General features: G+C 45.7%; 1 protein-coding gene and 1 long non-coding RNA gene across 29 annotated transcripts in view; one reads left to right on the top strand and one right to left on the bottom strand.

The window, feature by feature from the left end:
- CPEB1 (cytoplasmic polyadenylation element binding protein 1) overlaps window positions 1-27,362 on the bottom strand; it is a 94,274-nt gene that overhangs the window by 5,976 nt on the left and 60,936 nt on the right. For 7 of the 28 annotated variants that reach the window (XM_070230418.1, XM_070230520.1, XM_070230487.1 and 4 more), the window contains 6 exons: window positions 19,226-19,414; window positions 7,423-7,649; window positions 5,455-5,707; window positions 3,386-3,499; window positions 2,983-3,072; window positions 1,944-2,080 (listed from right to left, as the gene is read on the bottom strand). In XM_070230418.1, the coding sequence (XP_070086519.1) occupies window positions 1,944-2,080; window positions 2,983-3,072; window positions 3,386-3,499; window positions 5,455-5,707; window positions 7,423-7,649; window positions 19,226-19,414 (1,010 nt within the window). Of the gene's footprint in view, window positions 1-1,943; window positions 2,081-2,967; window positions 3,073-3,385; window positions 3,500-5,454; window positions 5,708-7,422; window positions 7,650-19,225; window positions 19,418-19,780; window positions 20,849-27,362 lie in introns of those variants that run through there. The other 21 variants (XM_070230407.1, XM_070230441.1, XM_070230460.1 and 18 more) reach the window with 7 other exon arrangements.
- Window positions 19,677-27,362, top strand: part of LOC111770227 (uncharacterized) — a 55,688-nt gene continuing 48,002 nt past the window's right edge. Inside the window, exon 1 of the long non-coding RNA XR_002803359.2 lies at window positions 19,677-19,835. This is a non-coding gene — a long non-coding RNA (uncharacterized lncRNA). The remainder of the gene's footprint in view (window positions 19,836-27,362) is intronic.

Genomic DNA, 27,362 nt, shown 5'->3' with positions numbered 1-27,362 from the left:
TTTCCATTCCCATCGGGAAGTATCACAATCTTGGTTTACATCCCAGGGGCCACCAAGCTTTCTAAGCTTTTTCTTACACTAAACAGAAGAGTTTGGGATTACAGGATGTCCCAAAGAAAAGCCCCACAAGAAGGTGAGACTCAAGTAGGAGATGAAACTAGAGAGGTGAGTCTGGGTCTAAAAGGTAGAGCAGAGCCACAAAAGTGATTAATTTATCTAACTGGGAGAGAAGAGAAGAGGGAGTCAATTACTGACTACATTGGTGGTGGGGAAGGGAAGCATGAAGGAAACAGAACAGTCAGAGAGGCAGGAGAACGAGGGCAGCCTGTAGTCAATGCATCAAAGAAAGATCTTAAATCACTGCAAGGTGATGAGGAGGGAAAAGGAGACAGGAAGGTGTCAGCAGGGGTGATGAGGAGGGTGAGGGGTTCTGTGTATGGCTATGGAGCCTCTCATTATGAGCAGGGGACATATTAACTAAGTCCTAGAATGTAAGGTGGGATAACTGCATGAGCTCCACACAGCAAGAAAGGAGAGAAGGCAGGGAAGCTGTGGGTCACTGTGGGCAGCCAGAAGATAAACTTATCCTGTTACTAAGACAAAACGTGAACTAACACCAGGAAACATCTATAAAACAAAGAGCCAGCTTTGTTACATGGACTATTTTAAATCCAATGTGACCATCTCAATAAAACAGGCATTTTTTCCCCTTTATCCTACAGATTTTAATAGACTTTACTTTCTAGAGCAGTTTTAGGTTCACAGCAAAACTGAGGTTGAAGTACCAAGTCCCCATATACCCCCTGCCCCGCAACATGCACAGCCCCTCCAGCTATCAGCAGCCCCAACAGAGTGCTCGTTGTTACAATCAGTGAACTTACACTGACACATCATGATCACCCAAAGTCCACAGTTTACATCAGGGTTCACTCTTGCTGTTGTACTTTCCATGGGTTTTGACAAATGTTTAATGACATGTATCCACCATTAAGTAGCATACAGAACAGTTTCACTGCCCTAAAAATCCTCTGTGCTACACCTATTCATCTCTCCCTACCCCATAACCCCTGGCAACTGCTGATCTTTTTATTAAAATAGGCATTGCAATTCCCTATTTTACAGATGAGGAAATGAAGTTTCAGAGACATCAAATATCTAGTCCAATGTCACAAAAGTGATGTGCCCTGAAACCAGATTTTAAAAAACAATACTCACTCCTGAGTGCAAAGCTTCCTTTGACAAGTGGTTCTTAGACACCGTCCGCTAGAACCACCTGGGGAACTTGGTTAAAGTGCAGATTCTTAAGCTCCACCCACAGTGATTCAGTAAGTTTGAGATAAGGCCCAAGAATATGCAGTGAGGTTCCCAGGTAGCTTAACTCTGTGCTAGAGACCCGTGATGCTAATGCCACACAAGGCTGATACTAGAAAAGGTCTAAGAAAATCACATGGAGAAAACTACCTAGCTAACAAAGCCCTGAATGGGAATGAAGAAGTGATCCATGGATGGGTGTGGGCTAAAGAGGAATTAACCCACCACAGATTGGGAGGTCAGAAGGCACAGCCTGTGGGCAGGACCAGAGAGAAACAGCTATAGATTATCAGTTAAGTCCAAGTAGAGAAAGCTGCTGTTTTCAATTTCATTTCTAAGACAAGAAGTTAGGGACAGAAGTGTTGTCTAGAATAAAGAGTAGAACACAGCTAGGAGATAGTTTGACCTCCATGGAAAGGAGCACACATACACCATTAAGGCCCAAAGGTTGTTGATTGTTTATTTTAATGTAACTGAGAGCATTTTGTTTTATTGACTGTGGGGCAAGAAGAGCAGCCTTCCTGCCTCAGTGGGACTACTCACCTTCAGCCTGCATATCCACCCACCCCAAGGAAATCCACTGCCTCAGACGCCAATCACCCTGACCCCGAAATGACATCAGGCCAACTCACCTCCTTGCAGCGCATCCTTCGGCTGGACATCTTGAAATAATATTCACTCAGGCCATCTGGGCTTAGCGGGTCATGGGAGCAAGCCTGAAGCAGGGCCCGGACAGACTTCTCTAGTTCGAAGACCAGATACACATACCCTATTCCCAACGAAAGGAGAGATCGTATTAACATCCCTCAAGCAGCTGGCTACTCTTCAGCCTTGGTTTTACAGCAGGGAGTTTCTTCGAAGAGAGATGGCCTCATGTGTAAGATACATTTTTCTCCTACCCCTGAAAACTCCTGTTGAATGGAAGCACTTGCTATGCCCGATGCCCAGGCCAAGGGAGGGAGAAGCGCACCATCTCCCACCCTAGTAAGGGAAGAGATAGGCAAGGTGGGATAGAGGATCCCACACAGCTCTTTATCCCAGAACACAGAGCATGTGCAGGTCAGCAGAGCCAGGCTTTCCTGGGGGCAGGAGGGCTGGCAGGTCTGTAGCCAGTTTGCCCGAGGATGGAGGTATTGCTTTAAAAGCCTAGTTAGACCACTGGTTCAGTTCATCAGAACATTTTCAGTGAAGATGGGGCAGAATGAAAATAGCACCTGCTCCTTTCTACAGGGAGGGGATCTCATTTCAGACCAGTGAGGAATCAGATGTTTGGTCCTCATTCCTGCCAACTCCAAAGGGATCTTAGAATTAGGTCAGGCAACAACGTAACTGGGCAGGAAAGGCCGGAAAGGAAAGTTTTTCAAACGCCTCGTTTTGAGAAGAAAGAAGCTGCTTAAGTTTAGGAGTGAAGTGCACAAGGAAATTTCACACGGGGGGTTTCAGAGGCAGCTCCAACTGCAGTATGTTTGTACAGACGAAACAGCAGCTCAGAGGAAACAGAGAGATGTGCTAGGTCGAAGAGAAGTGCTGACAGATGAAAGTTCTGTGCTCTGGCGTGCCCAAGTCATGTTACATGCAGCTGTGACATCCCAGCACCCCTCAGTGCAATTACGTACTAGGGAGGGGAAAAAAAAGCTCCTACCATGTCTTTATTACCTTTAGGCATATTACCTTTGGGAGGACACCGGGGGTGCTTGCCATCCTTACCAGGCCATTCCACACTCAAAGAGCCAAAAACACGGAAGGTGTTAACCAATCCAGCTGCAAAGAGATGGAAAAGAACAGCAGAAATTGAGGCACCATCTTCCCTAGGGAGGCGCAGGATCACCAGCGGTCTCCCAGACTCACTCCCCTGACAAACAACTCAGAATTGACCTTTGGTCTCAGGTGACCAGTGCAAGCACCAGACACAGAAGCACTATGGGAGTCTATGAAATGCACCTCTCCCTTCAGCTGCTCCTGTAATACTCGCTCAGGCAGAGGTTCATCCCTGGCCTCAAGTCCAAGTTTCATGCTCCTGAAAGACATGCCCCACATTCAACGCCTGAAGCAGGAGTTCTCAGAGGCAGCTCACCTTCCGTAATATCCCAAGGAACACCTCCTAGGAACACCTTGCAAGAATAGATGGGGTTCTTGTAGTTCCGGGGAGGAAGCTGGCCACTCCAGGTACAGGTGGCTTCATTCACAGCTTTGGCAGAAGACAAAGAAACAGGGGTCAGAGAATCAACAGAGTCATTGCCCTTCTCCAGGGTGAACTGTCCACGAAGAACAAGACAGGCCACAGTCCTGGCCTGCCTGCCTGGTGGAACATCCATGACTACCCTGAAAGGCAAGGAACCTTCCTCCTCATCAATCCAGTCAGCCCAGTATGATAACCCTAATTCACTAATTCTGTCTCCACGAAAACTGACAGGAACAGCAAACCAGACGTGTAGGGTAAAAATGATCACATCCCAAGCTATTTTCAAACATATAACTGATAGACTAACCACAAAGCAGGTTTATGTAGTCATTGTTTACAATACTAATTAATTTAAATTTATAATCACTTAACAGGAAACAGCAATTTTGTATACAACATCCTTTAGGTCTACTGATCCAAACTGGCCTTCTCCCCAAATGTTCAAACGAGGAACATTCTACTCCGTTTCCCTATCTTCACTCTGAACGCACTGATTACAGAAGTTAGGACACTGCCACTAAAAATCACCACTAGCAACCCAACAAGAATATCAGAAGTGTTCCCCAAGTCATAACCATGCCCCATCACTGCCAGGGCTATCCTCAGAGTACCTGAACGGACACTGGGCCTTCCTTGAGGCCTACACTGTAAGATAACGGATTTTCCCCCAAGCCCTTGCTTCCAGTTTATACCAAACACAAATATGTCCAAACTCACTGTGAAGTTTCTCTGACTCTGACTCAAACACCTCTTTAAGAAATCAGCCCTTGCTATACAGAGTAGAAACTCACTTCTACTTGGCCTCCCCTGACAATTTTAGGCCTCTCTGTTCTTGGTGACTAATTCAGCCTCCTATCAGTCTTTAATCCTGTCCCCACTGAGTCTCTGCCTTTCCAGATCAGAGATTGACCCTAGTGGGGACTGGCTAGTCCTTTCCCATTTAACTCTCCTCCTTCAGCACTGGGGCAGATAGCCAATGGAAACAAACCATCATTTTCATTCAGGCAATGACGTGGAAGGCCATTCTCTAAAAGGCACAGGCCCAATGTGTTGCTACAGCAAAAAATTGGGCACTATCAGCAATATTTTGCAAACAAAAATAGAAGTCGATATAATGGCCTCATCCAAAAGCATGGTAATGTCATTTCATAGGAAAACAATGGCACTAGAGAAAAACCATTAAGTGAACAGAGCAGCAGCACTATTAGGGGAGAATAAGATCAGGTCTAGGTCTGTGAGTAGAAAGACAGACATACTAAAGTCTATGGAAATGAATGGAGAACCCCAACATTCACTTAGTCATCAACTCCAGAACCTTAGAGTAGCGGTCAGTGAGCATCTCCCTGAAGCATTAGTAAACAATGAGGTACATAACTCATTTACTTCCAAGTACCGGTATAAAATGAAAAAAGATTTAATACGTATTTAAGATAATTTAAATGCCAGAACCCAAGGGTTCCTAAGAGATCAGGACACTTGGGGACATCCCTCAGAGGTTGACAAATGGACCACCTAACCCCCCACAGTGCATCCCTGAGTAAACCAATCAGAAAGCCCTGAAAAAGAAAGCTCCTTTGAATTTGAAGAGGAGGAGGTAGACCAATTTCTGGGTATCATTTCCAGGGTTTCTCTTGAAGATACTCACCCACGAAAATCAAAAGCAAGAGCAGCATACAGCCAATCTCCACATAAGAGCACAAGTGAGAGATGGATCCAACATGGGGACAGCCCTGTGCACCAGATTATCTGCCTCCTTCCTCCCTGCTCAGCCTCAAAGAAGTTCCTGAGTTCGTCCCCACCAGCACCTACTCCACAGAACAGACCATTCTTTGCAGACCCAGAGACTTCACCATGCACCCAGTCCTCTTCTAGACAGTTAGCGAGTCTGTGAAACAGGGTCACTTATTCTCTGTTCCCAGAATGAGGCCTCAGGCCTCACGCATGCCCACAGCCGCACTCACCTGCAGCTTGCCGGTGCAGCCTGGCCTCTCTCTCTATGCTGAAGGGGTCTTTGGGAGCTTCAAGGAGGTCCCAGGATGGCCACACAGAAGCTCCTGGCCATCTCTTTGATGCACTGGTTGGGGAGGGAGTGACTGCAGCGAGAGCAGCTTGCTCTTGGTCCATCCGGGATCCAACCCCCATCTTTAAAGGGTCTCTGGGGCCACCCCCTGTCAGAGACAGGAAGGGCAGAGGAGGGGAAATGCGAAGGCTTGACTAGGGGAGGAAAAAGGAAGATACAGGTTTTTAAAGAATAGTTTTGTTAGAAAAGTAACAATCACACTATAGAAATTATGAAAAATACCATTTCGCCATTTGATGTATTTTCTTTTAGACTTTCTTCCTATGCATTTTAAGATTAGTTGTCCTTATGCTATAGTTTAAACAAATTCTTTTCTCCACAATTCAACATTTTTTTCATATTGCCCGTCTCCATAATCATTTTTAATTAACTTACGATATTCTATTTAGGGAACAAGGTACATTTCAAGTTTTTAGGATTATAAACAAAAACTTTAAGGTGTGGCTTCCTTATATTTTGTGTTTTCTCTGGTCGGGTTCCGAGATGTTGAAAGTCAAAATGCCTTCTAGGAGGGTTCTGCCTTCTATTAGAAATGGCGAGAACACCAGTTTCACTACAACCTTGTGTCAAGGCTTTAAAGTCTACTAATTTAACTGGGTAGAAACGATATGACATCAAAAAAACAAATGAAAATAATTACTTAAACAGAATATTTCCTGTAAGTTAAAATACTCCCTCTATTTCCTCTTCTGTGAGTTGTCTGTCCATATTTCTTTATCAACTAACCCTTGGGGTGGGTACCTGAGAAAGTTCTTTAAACAAAATCCCCAAATATTAAAGCTAGTTATGAGGTAAATTTTGAAGACTGAGCCCATCTAAAGTAACATAAACAGAACTAGAAGCACCTCATTTAACCCTATTTTATAGGGGAGTAAACTGCAGCCCAGAGAATCAAAGGGATCTGCTTGTGATTACCCTTCTGGAAACACATCCTGAACAGATAAAATCAATGAGTAGTGAAATCCTGCTTTCCTCTTCTAGGACAGGCTGACAGCAGACAAGGTGGGTCCTAAAAGGTCATGCTATGAATGGGAAACTGCAACCACAACCAAGGCTGCCAGTCCTGGATATGGAAGAGAAGAGGGTAGGAAAGTAAGCCACCCTGTTCATTGAACAGCAGTTCAGGAGATTCAGTAGTTGAGAAGCCAGGTTCACAAGGCAGCTGAAACTGTATTTTATTTTAGGATGATTTCTCACTGCCATTCACATATATTTAAAGTTCTATCCCCTATTCCTCATCCATTCTAATCCATTTGCCAACTCCACTTAGCATGGGTGCCACAACATCACACATGGCTGTGGATAAGGAGCACGAGATGTGTAAATTAACGCTGAGGCAGTATTTTAGATTCACCATGGCTCCAGACTGAGAGTTGGTACAGGGGTCAGTGAAAAGACTACAGGAACCAGAGCCAGTCAGATCTAGATCAAAATCCCAGCCATGCTCATTACTAGCATGCAATTTTTAAAATCACCACTTAAAAATTTTGACATATTCCACGTAAAGCTACATAAATGATATTGTTTAAAGGCTAAAGAAAACAACAGTGTAAGTCAAGAAACAGAACACTGCCCAAACCCCCATATTTACTTTTGCAATAGCTTTTTCCAAGCCGCCCTTAGAGTGACTTGTAAAAAGACAGTCCTCAGCTCAGGTCCTGAAATGTATTGCTCAACGGGTACACAAAGCATCCTCTATTCTGTTGAGGTTGAAAAGTTCTGTACACGTCCACAATGGCCTCCACTCCTCCTGCCATGATTCCACCTCCCAGCCTGCATTCTAGTGGACAACGCATCCCACTTCAAGCTCACTCTCCCTCCCTACCCCACTCCCCAACAGGTTACATACAATCAAATCTGAGAGATGATCTGATCCAGAGCTGAAGCCACTAGTATCTGAGTCCGAGGGGCTGCTAGACCGGGAGTCCAGGATGGGTCGGGTGTCCAGGCGGGATCCTCTAACTGAGGGTGCTGGAAACTTGTCCACCAAGTCAGATCCAAGGGGGTCCAGAGGCAGGAAGCTCAAGGGGGGTTTCCCCAGGACATTGCCCAGTGGGTTGTGAAGCATGCTCAGTACTACGAAGGAAAAAAAAAAGAAAGTCTCATAACCTCAGTTTTCATCCCAGCCAAGAGTCCTTCCCTTTTCTTCCACTGTCACCCAACAAGATACACAAAGGCACGACCACTGATGGCACGACAGAACCACAGATAGCTAGAGTAACAAGGAGCAGATACACATTCAGTACTAACACTGGCCACCCAGGGCCCACTAGAGGCAATTACAGGATGGTTTTCTGAAAATCAGAGTTCCTGCTGTAACAATAGTAGCAAAATCCTACTCTCTGCCACTCAGGCTTAAGGGTCAGTGCCAGTATCTGGGGAACTCTGTGCCACTGGGGACACCGGTCACTGCTGCTATTAATGTCTGGATACACACACCCATGGTGCCATAGGAGATGCCTTCAGCAAAATTAGGAAGCCAAACCATACTCCTTCCTTCCTACCTGCCAACGTGTTTATTCGAGTTCCCACCTTTCTAACACTATATAGCTAAAATACAGAATTCCATGTCACACTCCAGAAGTCTGCTACAGCATGAGCACGCCTTCTCACCTGAGAAGTTCCCTTATGCAAAGTTCTAACGTACGCAGATTCTCTTTTATGCACCATTTTATGCAACATTTAGGATGGAAGAAGGACGTTGTAGTTAAGCCCGCTCTGGCTTAAGACAAAGCTGGGATGAAACCCTAGGTTTGACACCTCCTCTGTACAGCTGTGGGGAAGCTCAGAGTCTCCATTTTCTTATGGCGTCTTGGGTGGAATATCATCTATTTCATAACATTGTCAGGAGGGTTTAATAATTAAGATAGCAGAAGGAAAGTGCTCAGCAGAGCCGTGCCCAGCACACAATAAATATTTAAATATCAAACATCAGAAAATAGTGAAGCAGACAGAAAAGATAAGGGAGGTAAAGTGGACAGCAGAAGAGAGCAACATTTTTCCACACTTGGCCTTGGGGAAAGAAGGAGTCCAAAGCAAAGCACGTCCTTTAGCCGTGAGGACAAGGAATAAGAGGGCTTTGCCATGCAGCTGAGGTGCCCCTAAGGCTAGGGAAGAAGCCCTAATCTGACATATTTTTCACCTGAAGAAAGGAGAAAACATCCACCTCAAAATGGCTGTTGAAGTGAAACCAGAGCAATGCGTTTAAGTGTGTAAGTGCTCAACAAATGGTGGCTGTGGTTGGCTCTGCCTCACCGGTAACGGAGTGAAACACAGGTCACCACAGCTTGTGTCCTCTCAGGCTCCAAGTCAGTCTGAATGCCTGGCTGGGGCTGTGGCGAGTCCCAAGGGGCAGGAATAAACGTCTCCAAGCATGAAATCAATGTGAAAGCATGCTTTCAGGGTACCAGACACACATGCCATTTGTCACAGAGCATATGCCAAGATCAGACCAGCCCGCTCTCCTTTAGCCAAATGATCTCCCTTTCAGATAAGGTTAAGGTAGGTGTATCTTTAACTCTTTTTTTTTTAATGTAAGGGATATTGTGGATGTGGTTATTTTATTGTGGTAAAAATATCCTTAATTTTTAAAGAAACTGTCCTATTGTTTTCCAAAGTGGATGGACCATTTTACATTCCTATCAGCGCTGGTGAGGGTTTCCCTCCCTCCATGTCCTGGTCAACACTTGGTATGGTCAGTCTCTTTAATTCTCGCCAGTCTAATATGTGTGTGTGTGGGCAGGGTGCTGAACCACATACAGCTAAGAGTTTATTACTTATCTTATTACTTTGTTTTTTTTTTTTTTTAAAGATCTTATTTTTTTCCTTTTTCTCCTCAAAGCTCCCTGGTACATAGTTGTATATTCTTCGTTGTGGGTCCTTCTCGTTGTGGCATGTGGGACGCTGCCTCAGCATGGTTTGATGAGCAGTGCCATGTCCACAACCAGGACTCGAACCAACGAAACACTGGGCCTCCTGCAGCAAAGTGCGCGAACTTAACCACTCGGCCACGGGGCCCAGCCCCTTATTACTTTGTTTTTTAAGGAAACTTTTTTTTTGAGGAAGATTAGCCCTGAGCTAAATCTGCCACCAAGCCTCCTCTTTTTGCTGAGGAAGACTGGCCCTGAGCTAACATCTACGCCCATCTTCCTCTATTTCATGCAGGATGCCTGCTACAGCATGGCTTAAGAAACGGTGTGTATGTCTGCACCCGGGATCCGAACCAGTGAATCCCGGGGCTGCCAAAGCAGAACATCTGAACTTAACGGCTGCACCATCGGGCTAGCCCCAGGAAACATTCTCTTAAATAAACCTTTCAAAGCAGTTTCCCAAGGACGAGCAATAGTAACCAAGTGTCTCTCAACGCCTGGATTCTGACATCCATCAGAAATAATCTTTGCCAAACTCCTCAAATACTCTTGACAAACCCCCGCCTCTATGAAACACAAAACCAACCCCCTAGAACTCAGCCCCTGAGAAGGCAGGAGGTGGGAAGAGTTACCTGAGACGCCTCCCTGGGGCTGCAAAACCTGGCACAAAAGCACTTTGAAAACTAACAGATCGTACACATGGGTATCAACAGTGGTACCAAGGCCCTAGAGGGTCTCATGTTTCTTCACATTTTACAAACACCAGTTTAAGGTGGTGATTAATGAGGTAACAATCAAATCACAAAGAGCTTTGAAAACCAAGTTAAGGTGTTTAGACTTCATCCCGAAGGTAGCTGGGAGACACTGAAGAGCAGTTGTGGGGATGGCACAGGAGGCTGACCAGGGAAACTAAGGAAGACTGTCACTAGTACCCAGTGCCTAGGTGACAGAGAGACTCGAGTATTTAAAATCAGACTTGGGGGATTCTCTCCAGCAGTGTCAGGAACCTGGACAGACACTGCACACATATAGGGCTGTGATTTTTTTTCCACAGAGGGTGTGAAGAGGGAAATGGGACAACAGAGCTGATGGTAATAGCAACAGAGGAGATGAAGAACGAGTCATGCATTATAGATGAAAGACAAGACAGTCAAAAGATGGGAAGCAAACAGAAAACCACAATTCCAATGGGCTGACGGCCCCAAGAGGAACGGAGGGGGCAGACGGGACAAAAAGGAGGAGCTGGGACAGTGAAAACTGAATTCTGAGGATGGCAAGATCCAAGGTGTGCGACCCTCGGTGGCTGAAGAGGAATGCGTGGAGTCTAAAATATTGGGTAGGTAATCCATAAGGACATTAAAGTTACCCATGGGGATTACTGGGCCTGGGGTTAAAACAAACAAAAAACATACACTGAGATCTTCAGAGAAGGGGAAGGACTGGGAAATTGGTAAGGAAGGAACAAAAAGAATGACCCTGAGGGATATGGTAGATAAGACCTGGAAGAATGCGCAGCCTCCACTTGACAAGCAGCACCTACAGGGAAAGCCTCAGCGAAGGGAAAGCTCTGAGGAAGCTGGCACCGCTGACACAAGATAAAGGGCAGTGTGTTGACCCTAGAAAAGGGGAGCACAGTAGAGAGCTCCAAGAGTTGTCAAGGGAAACACAGCATAAAGGGGTATGCAGAAAAATGTTCAGCAAGAGATGGCTGGCCCAAAGGGCTTGTGTCTGGGGGCATTATAGATGACAAATATGGGTTATGGTAACTATGTCTTCACGTAAGGTTTACAAGAAATTATATTTGAGAGAGTCAAAAAGCAATATGGGTTCCCCCGTAGACCACTTTCTCATTCACATCAATGGTGTTCACTACTGGGTTGGTACACCTGTTCTACCAGCCACAAATCCACCTACCTCAACTAACCCACAATTATTTATTTATTTATTTATTTTTACCATGCCCACAAAGATATCTTGAGGCTTTGTCAAATTCCTGTGTCAAAGTTAGGAACTCTGTCTATGTCTACAGCCCTCCTTCAATCTGATGATAAGCCAGTCTAAAAAGAAAATGGCATGACAACCCACGTTGGCCACTAATGAACTCTACTTCCTTCAGTGCTCATAGTTCATGGTCACTCATCTGTTCTACAGTCTGGACCAAGTTCAGTCAAGCTCCTACCATTTGCTAATAGCAACTTCCATTCACTGCACATTGAGCACGTGCCAGACACTGCGCTAGAAGCACTTTAGGTAGATAATCTTCACTGAATCCTAACAAGTGGATATTACTGCGCCATCTTAACAAAAGGAAACCAAGGCTCAAAGGGTGTCTGTTTAAGTAACAGCTAGTGAGTGACAGAGTGGGACCCAGTTCTTTCTGGTTCCAAACTTTATGTTCTGTAAGGCACCAGTCACTAGCTACCTTTTTTTTTTTTTTTTTAAATACTCAGGACTTTACATCTTCTTGTCTTCATGTTCTTGACACACTTTTGTTCAAATTCCTTTAAGATCATCAACTGCAGACAAGCTATCTCACCTACCAGAGGTCAGTGCCTTGGGATCTAAATCATCCAGGTCTTAAAAACTTCTTTCGGGCCTTGCCACTGTAAGAACTCATTAAAAATGCATCTTGGGCCCCAATCCAGACTTACTGAATCAGAACCCACATTCTAACAAGATCCCCAGGAGATATGTATGCACATTAAAGTTTGAGAAGCACTAATCTAGAAAAACCTGAAGCTTGCTACTTCAAGCTTCTAATCAGTTTCCCTTACCACTCCCGGAAAATCTTTCATAGTAATTATTTCCCTTGACTTAAAAACTGTAGGTTATATAAATACACCTCTTACAGCACAATGGCAACACTCAAGAGAAAAAAAGAAACCAAGGTGGCTATATAGGACATTTCCCAAAGAGTTTGATCTCTGAAAACACTGGGGTGGGGGGAACGGACACGGCATAGACACAGACACACACACACACACAGTAACTAGGAACAAATAAAGAAGATAAAAAAGAGTGGCTTTTTTTCTTTTTAACAAGCTTTTTAAAGCCTCAAAAGCTTTTGTAAAGATATTTAGAGGCACCCATGTGTACAAAGTTCTGCCTTCTCAACCAAGCATGCCAAGGGCCGTCCTTACCACTCCACTCCAACAGTAATTAGCTCCACATCTGGCAGAAAGCAGGTGACCAGTGTCTGCAGAGCAGTACTGAAAGACGGGGAGTATCATAGCCCTTAGAGCCAGCATACTCACTGAGGCGGCTATGCACTTTCTTTCAAGGTTATTCAATTTAAGGACACAATGCTAACTAGATGCAACTCAGAACTAGGAGGAAAAACCTTAGTTCTTCCCTACCCTGCCCATCACCAAAAGAGAGGAAACAGAGGCTGAGAGAAGTACAGGTACTTGCCACATCAAAGTTGTGAGAATACGCCTTCCACTACTTTCAAATACTTTCTTCAAAGAGAAATGAACACACATAAATACAGGCTGAATAGAGTTACTCTGCTCAGGCTGACGAGAGTCACCTCCCCTGCCCAGGCCTCCCCAGAGTCTGCTGGGATCCTCACAGCCACTGACATATACTTCCACATTCACGCACAGGAGCAGGGAAGAGTGCCTCACTGAACACTATACCAACCACAAAGAAAAACAGGGGAAAGGGCTTGGAGTGATGGCCCAGAAAGGGGCAATGCCATTGGGCAAAGATGTTAAGATCAGGGTGCCCCAGAATTCACACACCTGGGTCACGTCAGCACCTCCATGCATCAGTTTCCTGCAACTATTAAATCGGAAGGGGCCAAGGATACAGTAGGAGGGGGAATTTGACTAGAAGATACAGGGAAGACAAGAAAACCTAGTATCAAGAAGCCTAGGATATTCCAGGTGGTTTGATAATTCCTTCAAGCCCAGAAGGAACCATGTTTCTAGAAACTGTTACCCATGATCAGATGCCCTAGAGTGACCTGACTGTCCCTCTATAGCCCAACCTCACATAGGGCCTGGCCAGATAGTTCTGAGGATCTACAGATCAAAAGAAGGAAAGCAGCAGACAGTGGGCTCCTAGGGAAGGTGGGACCCTCATCTCAATAGGGGTCACATCTTGCTCCCAGCTCAGCCAGTGAGACCACACTTTCCCCGACACACAGTTGCTGCACGAGCAGCACCGATTTCTACCAGCGGGGAATCAGGAAGGAACAAAACAACTAGCAATCACTGGTTCCTTTCTTCCCAACTTGAAGTGAGAAGTAACCCTACTGAAAAGGCACTCTCTTTAAGCCGTTATCACCCTAAGTTCAGTGGAGGTGACAGTCCCTTATGCTGCCAGCCAGTGACTGATCTCAAACTCCACCCCCCATCATATGGCACAGAGCTTCATCAAGGCTGGATGCCAAGTATTAACCTAAATGGCTTAAAAGGGGTGAGGAAGGACAGAGAGAAATCCCCTTCATACTCACCCTTCAATGGCGGCCAAGGCCCTGACCTCTGCTCTGCTCCTGTCCTGACCTCCACCACTCAGGGATCACAGAAAGTCTGAGGTTTACCAACTGCTTCCACCCCTGGTGGCCAAGTGTATGGCGAACCATATCTTCTGAAAGTGACTAAGAAAAACAGTGCTCTTCCTGGAGCAGAGGCACCCGTCCCCACTCCCAGGCCAGCAGGGATCAGCATCAGCTACAAGCAGCTCTCAGGACAGTCACGGGGAGGAGAGGACCTGGCAGAGGATTCCAGCTCATTAATGCTACCTCAGAGGGTACAAGAGACCAAATCAGCAGTAATATTTTTAGACCAATTGTTAACTTTCTCGACTTTCACCCTTTGATGCCAGCTCCTGTGGGCTTTACAGCTGAGTCATTGTTCGAATCTTCTGAAGCCTTCCCCAGGAGTACAAAAGCACCCAGAGTCTGATGGTGGCAGCAGCAATGGCAGCAAGAGCTTGGCACCAGATGCTTGGATTGCAAGAAACTGAGCTTGAGGTCAGCTGGGGAAAAGATCCAGCCCAAGACATAATAGTCAGACGCCTATTATCTAAAGGGAGTGGTCACGGGGAAAAATCCAGACCAGCAGCTATTATTTCTAGCCTGAGATAGAAGGCTGCATACCTGGAACCCTTCTTCTCTATCCCAGCCCTTAGTCCCAGGTTGCTTGCTCAAAATCTATCTGAAGGCACAGAGGTAGGAAGGGGGAGGGCAGCACTCACTCCAGGTGTAACAGATCGCTCTTTGCCTTCGACCTCAACTCTGCAACTCCACACCACACCTCAACTCAGGTGGTGATCTGAGTATGAACTCCCTCCACTGATTCTGGATCCCACATGGCCCAGGTGCTACCTCCAACATAGCATTTCTCCCCAACCTTGATTACTGGATGTCTCATTACCTTAAGAAACCACATACCCAAGTCCGTGTAAGGTCAGCACGCACTCTGTCCTTGTACCTCAACTTCTTTCTCCTCTAGCAGGTAACCCACTGTCACATTGCTCCCAGGGCCTCTCTCCTCTCTGTACTGAAAGCTATTCCTCAACAGACTACTTGACTCCATGATAGAATTCATGCTTCAGTGTATGACAAAAACTTTCTGTAAACGCATCTTCATGCCCTAGAAGCTCAGAAACACTCATCTTTGAATAATCTGTCCTTGCAGCTGATCAACACAAGCAGGAGGCAGAAGAATGGGAGAGACCATGTCTGAACTCCGCAGTTCAAAAATACCCAGGATTAACACAGTGGCTCAGCATTCATCATTCATTCAATAAATTCTTATTAAAAAGCCACTGAGCCAGGCACTGTGCTATATGTTGGGAATACAGTAGTGGTGAACTGGACAGTTGAGGTGGATTTGCAGGAGACCTGGTTGGGCCCAGGAAGTCCATGTTACACAGAGGAGGAACCCAACCCTATTTTTGAATGTTGCCTCAGAAAGGCTGTTTGGAAGTACAGCAATGGCAGAAGCAAAATGCTGACAATTCCCTTCTCATCTCAGGCTGATCTAGCCTGCAGACCAAGGGGAACCTGTGAGTGACACAGCACAGGGAACATACCATCCACTGGTTAGCAGTTAGGGCAGAAACCAGAGAGGGTGAACAGGTTAATCCCCAAGGGACTCCTAAAGGAGACAGGGAGGAAACAGGACATGTCCTCTGGCATCCTTAGACTGAGCATCTGGTCTGCCCACAGGGCTTCTGTATAAGACATTCATTAGGAGGCCTTGTTTCCAGGTCCCCCAAAGTAGATCCTCAGTCACCCCACTTCCTGCTGAGTAATGCTGCATGCAAGAGCCACCGGGGAGAAGGCAGGAAGACAAATCCAATGGGTGGCGCAGTTACGAGCTGAGACTCAGGATGGAGAAGTCAGAACTGTTCGTGTGCGCCCTGGCCTTGTGGGACCTCAGCAAGGGAACACATCACTTACGGCCGAACAGCCGGGAGTCCTAGACAGAGATACCTTCACTTTTAAGTGTTCTTGCCCAAAACATTAGAGTTCTGCTCACAGAAAGGTGTAATAGAAAGCATAAGAGGTTTGGAAGCAAAGAGACCCGGGCTGGGATTCTGGTAGTTGTGTCACTTTTGGCACTTTACAACCTCTGTGAGCCTATTTCCTCATCTTTAAGATAGGAACAATAATAGTACCCATTTCACAGGACCATGCAAGCATTAAAATCACGTGATGTACTTAGCATAGGAAGTAGTCGATAAATGGTGGTTATTAGTCACTCTATCCCCCATCCTAGCATATTGAGGATAGCTTTCATAGCCCTGCTCTTCCATTAGAGGATTTAAGACACTGCAAGCAGGACAAAGGTAGACCTGGACACGTGCCACTGGGGTCTCAGAGAAAAACCAACTTCTATCACTCAACTTGCCCTGAAACGTTTCCTTCCCAGCAAGAAGTGAGGCCTCAGAGTAGGCACAGTGTAGAAGGGAGGGACCCCATAAACTGCCACATCCAAACCAATGTTGGCCTTGGCAGGTACAACTCTCAAAAACAGACTTGACCCCCAGGCTTCCTGCAGGCCTCTGAGTCCAATGAAATCCACACGGCAGAAGGATTCCAGCCCCTGGAGAAGTGTCCCCATGTACCAGTCTCATGCTCAGAACCTAATGAAAGGCTGTCCCAGTGCAAAAAATCCTTCGGGGAGAAAATGGAAGCCCCTATCTCAGCAACTATCATGCTGCATTTGGTGTACTTTCTCATGTTTTCCCTTGGTAGTCACCGGGAATTTTAAGGGCAACAAGTTTATTCATTAATGTACCTCTAGTGCCTAACATAGTGCCTGGCACACAGCCAGTGCTCAATGTTTGTTGAATGAATTTAGCCAAGATCCCTGCTATCTCCAACCTTGCCCCCGACACTGCTGACCACTTAAGAGAGGTAGAAGATGTTGAGATGTGAGACACAGCTGCCTGGGGCAATATCCCACCAAACAGAGCCCAAGGAATAAGCTTGTACTCTGTGCTGCACACAGAGACAGCAGGGTACCAGGCTGTCTGCAAGGATAACTCCCAGGCTGTCCAGAGCACTGAAATACCTCCTCCTTCCCTGAAGAAACTGAGCTAGCTGGTCTTCAGACGGGAAGGCAGTGTAGGCACTGGAATGTGGGCTGCATGTTCCTGCATTGCTGGCAAGTGTGCACGATCTGGCACTGCAGCTGGCTGGTGGGAGGGCTGCATCCTACTCCAGGAGGTGGTACCCTCATGTGGGCTTTCCAAGAAGACCCAGAGCTCAGGGAAAGAAGAGAAATGGCTGTCACCACAGCTCCAAAATCCAAGGACAACATGGAGTTTGGGGATGGGTGTGTCCTCAACCCTTGGAAAGGAAGACATACCCACACTAACTCTGCCCATATAGCCAGATCACAACACTGGGGCAACCCTCTGTTCCCTATAAACGCTAGGGCCACAGACTCCAGCCCTCCCTGATCCACAAAATCATATAATTTTTATCACTAACGTGCTTGAGATGGAAGATGGAGAAGTAAATCCATGCCCACTTCAGAGACAAACAGCTCTAAGCACAGGCCTTTCAGCTGGTGGGGAAGCTTGGGAAATTATGGCTGAACCAAATCTATTTTTTACAGCCTAATTTCACAGTAACTTTCAGGCCAAGCACTCTAAGCCCTGAGTTGGGCCATCCTGCATTTCTACATGCTGTAATACATTTCAAAAGGACCTTGTAGCTAACAGAAACCAGAGTCAAAGAAGGGCTACGACCCAACCTGAGACCAGTGAAAGAGTGTGCCTTGGTCAAACACCGATCACCACAGACAGGTGCCCTCTCCTGCTTGAGCTGTCTTTTGCTCAGATACACTGGGAATGAGGACAAGGTCAGCTTCACAGGCCACCCAGGTTGGCTTCAGAGTAGCACATAAAGGAAACTACCATGGCCTCCAAGCCCAGATCTCCAGGCACAGGACACCGAACAGTGACACAATACTGCCCTGCCCAGGGGACAGGGCAGTTACCAACCGTTCTGGAAAAACCTGAGTCAGCTGAAGGCCAGGACTTCAAGAAATTCTACCTTACTCCAAAGGTTGTTGCTTAAAGGCAAAGCTCTTCCCCACCCATGGCCAAACCAAAAATTCCAAAACCCTACCCCCCAATGAAATGAGATTTTACCAAAACAACGGGGCATTAAAATGCCAACAGACACTAGGGTCCCAGGCTCTGCAAAGCATTCTAAAAAAACAACTTGTGCCAAATAGGGTGGAGGCCAGAGAAATCAACAAGGCAGTACCTCGCTGCCATGACTGCCAGGTTCTGGAGCGGGGGAGCCAAGGGAAGGACGGCAGGCTCAGTGAGTCCCTCTGTCAGCACCAACAGCAAATGGCTGAGCCCCCACTACCTTCCCCTCTTCCTAAAGGAACCGCTGCTGATATTCTTCTTATTAAGGCATAATTTACATAAAACAAAATAGACATATTTAAGTTGACGCACAGAGTTATTTCTTAAGTTCACATGTCTTCCCGAATACTCCAAGACTTGCATGTGGCCAACCCTCCCCCTTGTACCACGAGAGGGAAATAAATAGGCAATGGGAAGGCGAAGCAGTTAAAGGGGTTGCCAAGAAGCCCCTTCAATTTGTCCCTATCGAATCCTTCCAAGACGACAAGGGATCCTAAAGGGGAGTGGCTCTTCCTTCATCCATTTGGTTAACCTTAACACAAAGAAAGAAGAAAAAAGCCTCCATAGCTGAGAGTTACCCCACCCACTCACCCTGCTACCCCTGTCCAGCATCAATGCTCTTAACCTCATGCTAAGCCAATTCCAACATCCCACTATTACCTAGCCTCACTTGATGTTAAAATTCTTTCCTTGCATGACTCAGGGACCATCCATCCTTCACATACACTTCCCTAGTTTTAAAAGCTGCTGAAAAATAGAATCTGGACATCCAGTAATCAGCCCCTTAAGTCCCCTCCCCCACCTAAAAGTGTTTTGCTTCATCATCTCCAAGACAGGCCTGGGCACTAGGGGGTTAGCTGGATCTTTTCTGCCTAAGGCTGTCACCTTGGGGACCCTTCTCAGGGCCACCCCAGGTGCAGACTAACAACTCTAGGGAATTTATCAGGGTTAAGTGGAAAAGACACGTTTGCCTTTACGAGCAACCATCTGTCCTGCCACACTCACAGCCAGCATTTCCATCTCTTGCAAAACAGCTCCATGTTGCATGGGGGGTGGGGGGATTGTGATGCAAAGGGGAAGAGAACAACTGTTGCTGTGGATATCGCTGCTCATCACCCCGTGCATCCCCCTCCCCCAGCCAACTCATTTTTTGGCACTCACCCGAGTGTGTGCTGCTCTGGGCTGAGGAATCGGAGTCCTGGGTGCTCCAGGGTCGGTCCCAGCCTGTGAGACTGAGGGACTGCAGGCCAAGGCACAAGTCATTTGCATCTGGGAGGCCACGGGAAGAATCTTGCGCAGAGGTGGGGAAAAGCATCCTGCTTGTAACTGTTTCTTCAGAGTCTTGGAAGTCTGCTTTGGACAGGAGGACAGCAGAAACCCCAGAGTTAAGGGCTGTTTTCCCCAGTATTATTAACAATAAATATTATTAATAATAGTTTCCCCAGGCCCAAGGACCAGACATCCAAGCTGGCTGGATGCTGCAGCCGCTGCCTCTGCACTTTTGGGGGCGTCAGAGCAAGAGCAGTTGCCATACAGCCCCCTCTCCACACACACGCCCCTATCCCGTCTGCATTACAGACTGGGCCAGCATGTGATCAGGCTGCTGATGCTTCCCGCTGCCAGTGACATCAGCCGGCTGAGCCGTGCAATAGAGAGCGGCATCATCCCTCACAGAACGGGGGAGGAGCAGGAGGGGACGACAGGGAGGAGACTTGCCTCCCAGGGAAAAGACAGCACAACAGCTACTTGGAACAGTCCGGGTGCAGAGCCGGTAAGTCAGGGTTTCAAGGCAGCGCCCTCCGGTCTCCAGTAATGGTGGCCGAGCGGCCCTCAGGCACGACTGAAGTCCCTCTGCTGACAGCAAAGCCAAAGCAGCCGACTGCCTGCTGCTTGTGTAGCTCTGCCCTCCTGCCCCTCCCTTTCCCTCCCTCTGCTCTCCACCCCCAAACCCAAAAACACTCTAGTCCTGGACTTTCTCCAGCTGCTTGCTCAAGCCCTGGTTTTGCAGCCCAATGCAAAGCTTCACAATCCTGCTAACAAAAATCTTTGTGCTCCAAGTGGCCCCTGAGCAGCACCCTGACACAGCAGTGTTTACCACTGAGGAAGGGGATAAGCTTCAGAAAAACACTGTACACTTGGACCCTAGGGAATAACACCTGGTGCTCCAGGCTTTTCTGGAGCAGCTTATCACGAGAGAAGGGGCCAGCTTCGGCAGAGAGAGAGGAGTTACTGGGCTGCTCTAGGTATGGCCCACAAGCCACATGCCAGAGTACGATTTGCCCTGACCAAGACAATCCCTGTTCCCAGGTTCCCTCACCCCAAAAGGATGGGCATCAGTCATGAACAGATGTATAAGGTCCAGGTCCTCCCCTCTCTGGACCACCTGTACATGCCTATGCAACTGTGGGCAGAGACTGAGGGAACACTCCAAAAACAGTGTCTGACAGACCGAAACCAGAGACAATATTCTCAGACATAGTATTATGCCCCATCAGAATCCCCCCGCAGGAGCTCACAACACCCAGCTCTGTTAACAGTTTCTCCTGCCCTTCCAGGGGCTCCCAGAGCTGTACAGGGCAGCTGTGAGGGTCACGGATGTCTGTAGCTGCCTGGGCCCTCTCTCAGAGGTGCTGCCCAGGACCAAGGCCCTACTTTTGTGACCACTCACAGCTCCAGCAACAAAGGCCAGCTCTGCCAGAGCTTCTGGAATCCCTGCCATTTCCTCTTCACCAACATACTCTCCTCCATCAGTCCTTTTCCAACATGACCTCCAGTCATAAGGCCGCCTCAGAAAGGAGGGTAGAGCGAAGGTCTAGCCTCAGCAGGCAGGCTGCTCACACCCACACTAGGAAGCACTCCACCCTGCTTGTTCTCCTGTGTTACAAGAAGTAACCAACCACAGAAAGCAGGACCACCATGACAGGGTCTGAGGGGGGCGGGGGTAACACTGTTAGCCAGAGGAACAGCTGGCCAGAGCCTCCTGCAATACAGCCTTCCCTCCACAGGCACTCAGGCATAGCCTAGAGGGGAAAATGGCCAGTCTGTGGGAGGGACTCCTCCCCTTGGAAGGTTTTTTTTTAAAGCTTTGCTGCTGTGTCATCCATCCACGTTATTCCTGTCTGGCTGTAGATACTCTGCTTGCTCCCTGTCTGTGTCTGTCAAAGCCTTGCACAGGCCAAGCAAGAACTCACCCATGCTGGTGTTGCCCCCACCCAAGACCACACCCTCCTGCTTCTCTACGTCCACCCTTCCCCCAAACTAAGAATACTCTTTACAAATAGTTTGTATGTATTAACTACAAAAGCATTATGCTTCCTTTAAAAACATCCATATTTAAATACCCATTCTCCCCTAAACCAGCTATCTATATAGTCCCTTTCACCCCAATGTGAGGGCATCTATGCCTAAAAGCAACTGTTGCTCCCCTCCTCCTCTAAAATCAGGGCATCTGTGTATATGACTACCCCCATGCCCCAGGCAGAGACCATCGTCAACTATACTCTTGCTGCCCAAAGTATAGTGTGGCAGACCAGCAACATCAGCATCACCAGGAGCTTTTTATGAATATAGAATCTCAGGCCCCACCTGAGACCTAGGGACTGATCTACATTTTGTGTGTGTGTGTGTGTGTGTACGTCAGGAAGACTGTCGCTGAGCTAACACCTGTGCCAATCTTCTTCTATTTCATGTGGGATGCTGTCACAGCGTGGCTTGATGAGTAGTGCTAGGTCCTTCCAGAGATCCAAACCTGCTAACCCTGGGCCGCCAAAGTGGAGTGCGTGAACTTAATCACTACACAACTGGGCCGGCCCTGATCTACATTTTAACAAGATTCCAGTTGCTGTGTCTACACACAAAAGTTTGGGCAGTGCTGATCCATACGAGACGCCACACCTTCCTACCCAAAGGTGAAAGACCTCAGGCATGAGCAGCAGGTTTAAGGACATTTAGGGAGAAATGGCTACAAGCAACTAGGAGCTTGGAGATGGAAATACAGCACAATTCTACCTTTGCTCCCAGCATCCCCACTACAGACATCACCTTTCTCCTCATCCAGACATTCTCCATTCCAGTGTTTCTCCCAGATGAAGGCTTTCACTACCATGTAGGATTCCTTCCCTAGAGCCTAAAACCACTGGAGGCCATGCTTATTAAACCCTCCGTGTGGTAGGCTGGGAAAAAGCTTTAAAAGTCTGATAGATCTTGCTTTGCTCACCAGGTCTGCCACCGTGTGGTCTCAGTCAAGTTACTTAGCCTTTCTGAGCATCTTTTCATCCGTGAAGTAGCAACTGCAGCTATTTTTCAGGTGTTTTGTGAGGATTACATAAAGCATTTGGTACAGTGTCTGGCACAAAGTATTTTATTTTCAGTGGAGCGACCACATAATTTATCATCCAAACCAAGACACTTTAGAGAGAGCAAGGGAACAATCACACCAGGAGAGCAAGCTTACACAGACACTGTCCTGGGTGAACTGGCAGGCATGATCACCCTAGCTGCAGCCATTTGTGCTGAGAAACAGTGTATTTAAAGCGCCTCTTTTCTAATGGCTTCCTGATCCCATCTCTCTAAACTTAGCCACTCTGTTCTAGCTCTTCACTCTGCTCTGAAAGTAAGTTTGAGAAGTGAACTGTCAACACAGGCTAACACGCAGTGAGTTAAGAGATCTGAAAAGCAAAGGCTGATTTTACAGGCAAAAGCCCTCCTCTGCGTCTCAAACTCCCACCTGAGGCTGGACAGGAACGTGACCCTTTTTACTGGGAAGTATTCTTTATAATCCTTCTGCCAAGCACAAACTAGATGCTCCGAAGACACTGAAAGCTGGCAACCAACACAAGATGAAGTGATAAATTTCATTCTAAGGCAATCTACTTAGTCAGCTAAAATGCTTTCTCCTACAAGTTTCTTTTAATCAATACCTATACAAGGTTTCTGATTTAAGCTTAATTTGGTTCAAAATTTTAAAGTCATCTCCCATTGAAAATATCAGTTATCTTTTTTATAATTAACCTCCCAAATTTCTTAGCAACTGAGCAACTCAGGGAAATAAGTAAACTAACCCAAAATGTAGTTTGCCACAGTCTAAAACAGAGCACCCCCTGGCAGGCTCAAAATGCAGAGGTGAGCCAGAGACCCTGGCTCCAGGGCTCAGAGCAGTATAGCCTCAACTCTCATCTCTTCCATCCTCAGCATAAGAACCTGTCTGTCCTCTGACGACTGTTGTGCCAGCAAAACTTAGCACAAAACTGCTCAGGGTCCTCTGCAACTAGCATTCTTGAGCACCTGGCAAGTAGGGGAAGTAAAACAGGAACAGAGCCTTTAGGCCTCCACTTGTGAAACCATTAGGGCAAGCTCCATTGTATCAAGGCAGATGGCAACTTCAAGAACTCAGCTGAGGCCCCTGGGAGATCTGTGCTGGCTGAGCAGAACAGAGCAGAGATATCATTAGCTGATCCTGGGGAAAAAGAGATCTAGTTTTTAAATTTCATTTTATTGAGGTCATAATAGTTTATAATGTTGTGAAATTTCAGTTATACATTATTATTTGTCAGCCACCATACATGTGTGCCCCTTTACCCTTTATCCCCGCCTCCCAACCCCCTTCTCCCTGGTAACCGCTAATCTGTAAGAGATGTTGTTTTGAGGAGGTAATAGTGGAGAAGGAAGCAAGACGTGTTTGGGCTAGCCAGACCAGGAAGAACTGAGGCTGAAATATCAAAAACTGATGCTCAGACATGCAGTTAGGAATCTCTGTAAACTCTTCAACAGGAAATAATGTAGTAACAGGCCCAAGATGAACCAGAGTTAGAGCTAGGGAGGCCAGTGATGAGAGGGAGAGGGAGAGGAAGAGGATGAAGGCAGAGGACAGCCGGAAGATGAGGGAAGGGGGGCAGTTGGGGAGGAGGGAAATATGTTAAATGACAGAAGCAGACTACATAGTTGCATATATTCCATGATTATAACTGTGAAAATTATGTATGTCGATGGACTTGAGTAAAGGAACAAAGAAAACTATGAACAGCTAACGTGTGAGGGTAACAGGCTGCAAATGGATTTATTTTCCTTTTAGTTATTTGCACAAATATTATAACAATACAAAATCTGTCCTCTTTTTCCTCTTTAGACTTTAAACAGCACACTACTATAATTTGTACAGCAACCACGCTTTTACAAAATCTCGACTTCATTCCCAAATTTTCAGTCCCTGGGAACACCAGAGACAGGACGTTGAGTCATCTGTCCTCACTAGATTGTTTCAAATGACTGACTTTACAGTTGCTGAGGTTACTTAATGATTTATGGTTCTTAAAGTTTTAACAACCTCATAAAGCAGTATTTCTAAGAATGTATTTCTAAAAAGACTGTTTAAAAGACTATTTTCTCCCCCTAAATCAAGAAAATTAAAAATATTTTGCAAATCCATTTTGGCAGCTTGAAAGAACACACAGGCAAGAAGTCAGACATGTCAGGATCATTTCAACTGCTCTGTTTGCAGTGTGGCCCTTAACCTCTCACACCAGGGAGACTGCAAGTTTCTCCAGAAAGAGCAGGGCTTCTCAAACTTTACTAGGCACACAAATGACTTGGGAATCTTTCTAAAACACTGATTCTGATTCAGTGGGTTGAGGTTAGGCCCAAGAATTTGCATTTCTAACAAACTCCCAAATGATGCCAACGCTACTGGTCCACTGACCACACTTTGAGCACAGTCACGTGCCACCTAACAAGGTTTCGGTCAATGATGGACTGCATAGATGACGGTGGTCCCCTAAGATTAGTACCACCAAGCCAAGACGTATAGCAGGCTATACCATCTAGGTTTGTGTAAGTGCACTCTATGATGTTCACACAATGACGATGTCACCTAACAAAGCGTTTCTCAAAATGTATCCCTGTCACTAAGCAATGCGTGACTCATCTAAAAGCTTAAAATGGTTTTTCTACCTCAGATTCTCTCCTCGAGGCAATTCACCCCATTCTTACTCAACACTGCTTTCTTCATGGTGTTCACTCTCCTAAACGAGTACCTTCAACGGTTCCCTACTGCCTCTCAGATCAAGGCCAACCTTGAGGCCCTGGCTTACTTATTAACTTTCTCTCACACAACTCACCAAACATTAAAGGCTGAGCTTGACTTAACCACAACTCCCCAAAGTTCGCGCTCTAGAGAACAATTTGTTAATCTCTGTGCTAATAAATGCAACAGTAGTTCAGAAAAAAGAGAATGCACGATGGCTACGATATTCAAGGATAGCCTCCTCATAATTTAGCTAAACATTAAATATCATTACAGATTTAGGTATCACAGGGAACATTAGGCTTACTTTGTACTTCCCAGCATAGAAATATGATCAATGGGGGCCGGCCCCGTGGCCAAGTGGTTAAGTTTGCATGTTGCACTTTGGTGGCCCAGGGTTTCACCAGTTTGGATCCTGGGTGTGGGCATGGCACCGCTCATCAAGCCATGCTGAGGTGGCATCCCACATGCTACAGCTAGAAGAAACCACAACTAAAAATACACAACTATGTACCGGGGGGCTTTGGGGAGAAAAAGGAAAAATAAAATCTTTAAAAAAAAAAAAAAACAAAAAAAAACCAAAAAAGAAATACGATCAATGGCTTGACTGCTTTTAATATTCAAATTAATTCTGTAAATTATTTCAAAGTGATTTCTACATATTTCTTAATATAAATATTAATATTTAGATTTTAAAACGTCATATGCCATGGTCACATACTGGAAGATTCAATATTGTTAGAAAGTTAAAACCCACCAAACTGATCTACACAGTCAATCCAACCCCAGCAACGTACTGCTTTCAAGCAATTCAGTGGGGAAAGACTTTTTAACAAATGGTGCTGAAACAACCAAATGTCCAAATGGGAAAAAAATAATGAACCTTGACCCCTTACCTCACACCATATACAAACATTAATTTGATATGGGTCAGAGAGACCTAAAAGTAAAAGTTACAACTATAAAGTTTCTCTAAGTAAACACAGACTATCTTTGTGACTTGGGGGGGGGGAGTGGATAGAAGCAAAAGTTCCTTATAGAAGACACAAAGCAATGATCATTAGAGAAAAGTTTGATAAATTAGATTTAATCAGAATTTAAAACTTACCAAGACACCATTAAGAAAATAATCGGGCAAGCTACAAGATTGGAAAAAGTATCTGCAACTGTATCTGACAAATGGCTAGTATCTAGAGTATATAAGAAATCTTAACCACCCAAAAGTAAAAGAAAAAAATTTTTAAAAGAGCACGAAACTTTGAAAAAGGAATTCACAAAGATATATAACTGGCCAATAAGCACTTGAAAAAGTGCTCAACATCATTAGTCATTAAACAAATGCAGATTAAACCACGAGTTACCACTACACACCCACCAGATGGCTAAAATTAAAGACTGGTCCACATTTTGCCAACATTTGGTGTTTGCCATACATTATTGTATGATGGTACAATGACTTTTGAAAAAGGTCAGCCAATTTCTTATACAATTAAACATATACTATCCTATGACCCAGAAATTCTACTCCTAGGTATTTGACTAAAAGGAATGAAAGTGTATGTCTACAAAAAGACCTGTACATGAATGGTGAGAGTAGCTTTATTCACAACCACCAAAACCTGGGAACAGTCCAAGTGACCATCAAAGGGAGAATAAAATGTGGTATGTGCATATACTGGAATACTACTCAGCAATAAAAGGGAATAAACTATTGATACACGCAAAAAAGACATATGAATCTCAAAATAATTATATGGAATGAAAGAGGCCTCACGGAAGACTAACACATCTATATACATCATATATAAATGTGATTCTATTTATTCGAAGTTCTAGAACAGGAAAAGCTAATCTATGGTGAAAAGAAGTCAGGTGGTTGCCTCCAGGGGTAGCAGTGGGAGTTGACTGGGAAGGGCTATGGGGAACCTTCTGTAGTGATGGTAACAATGCTACATTTTGATGGGAGTTAGGGGTGTGCATTTGTCAGAATGCATCTAACCGTACACACAGGATTTGTGCATTTCACTGTGTATAAATTTCAACTCAAAAAACTGCAAACAAATATTGAACATTAATAATATGCATGTTTAACTATTTAGGGGTAAATTATATCCATGTCTGATAGTTACTTTGAAATGCATCATAAAAATAAGACGGATTGATAAATGGTTATGGGGATAAATAAAAGGATATGTGATAAAGCAAATATGACAAAATGCTGATTGTGGAATCTAGGTGCCGGGTATTATGGGTATTCACCTTACAATCCATTCAGCTTTT

This window comes from Equus caballus, chromosome 1, assembly GCF_041296265.1.
Source record: "Equus caballus isolate H_3958 breed thoroughbred chromosome 1, TB-T2T, whole genome shotgun sequence".
NCBI lineage: Eukaryota > Metazoa > Chordata > Mammalia > Perissodactyla > Equidae > Equus > Equus caballus.
Note: the sequence above shows the minus strand (reverse complement) of the source record. Positions and strands in the feature narration are given on the sequence as shown.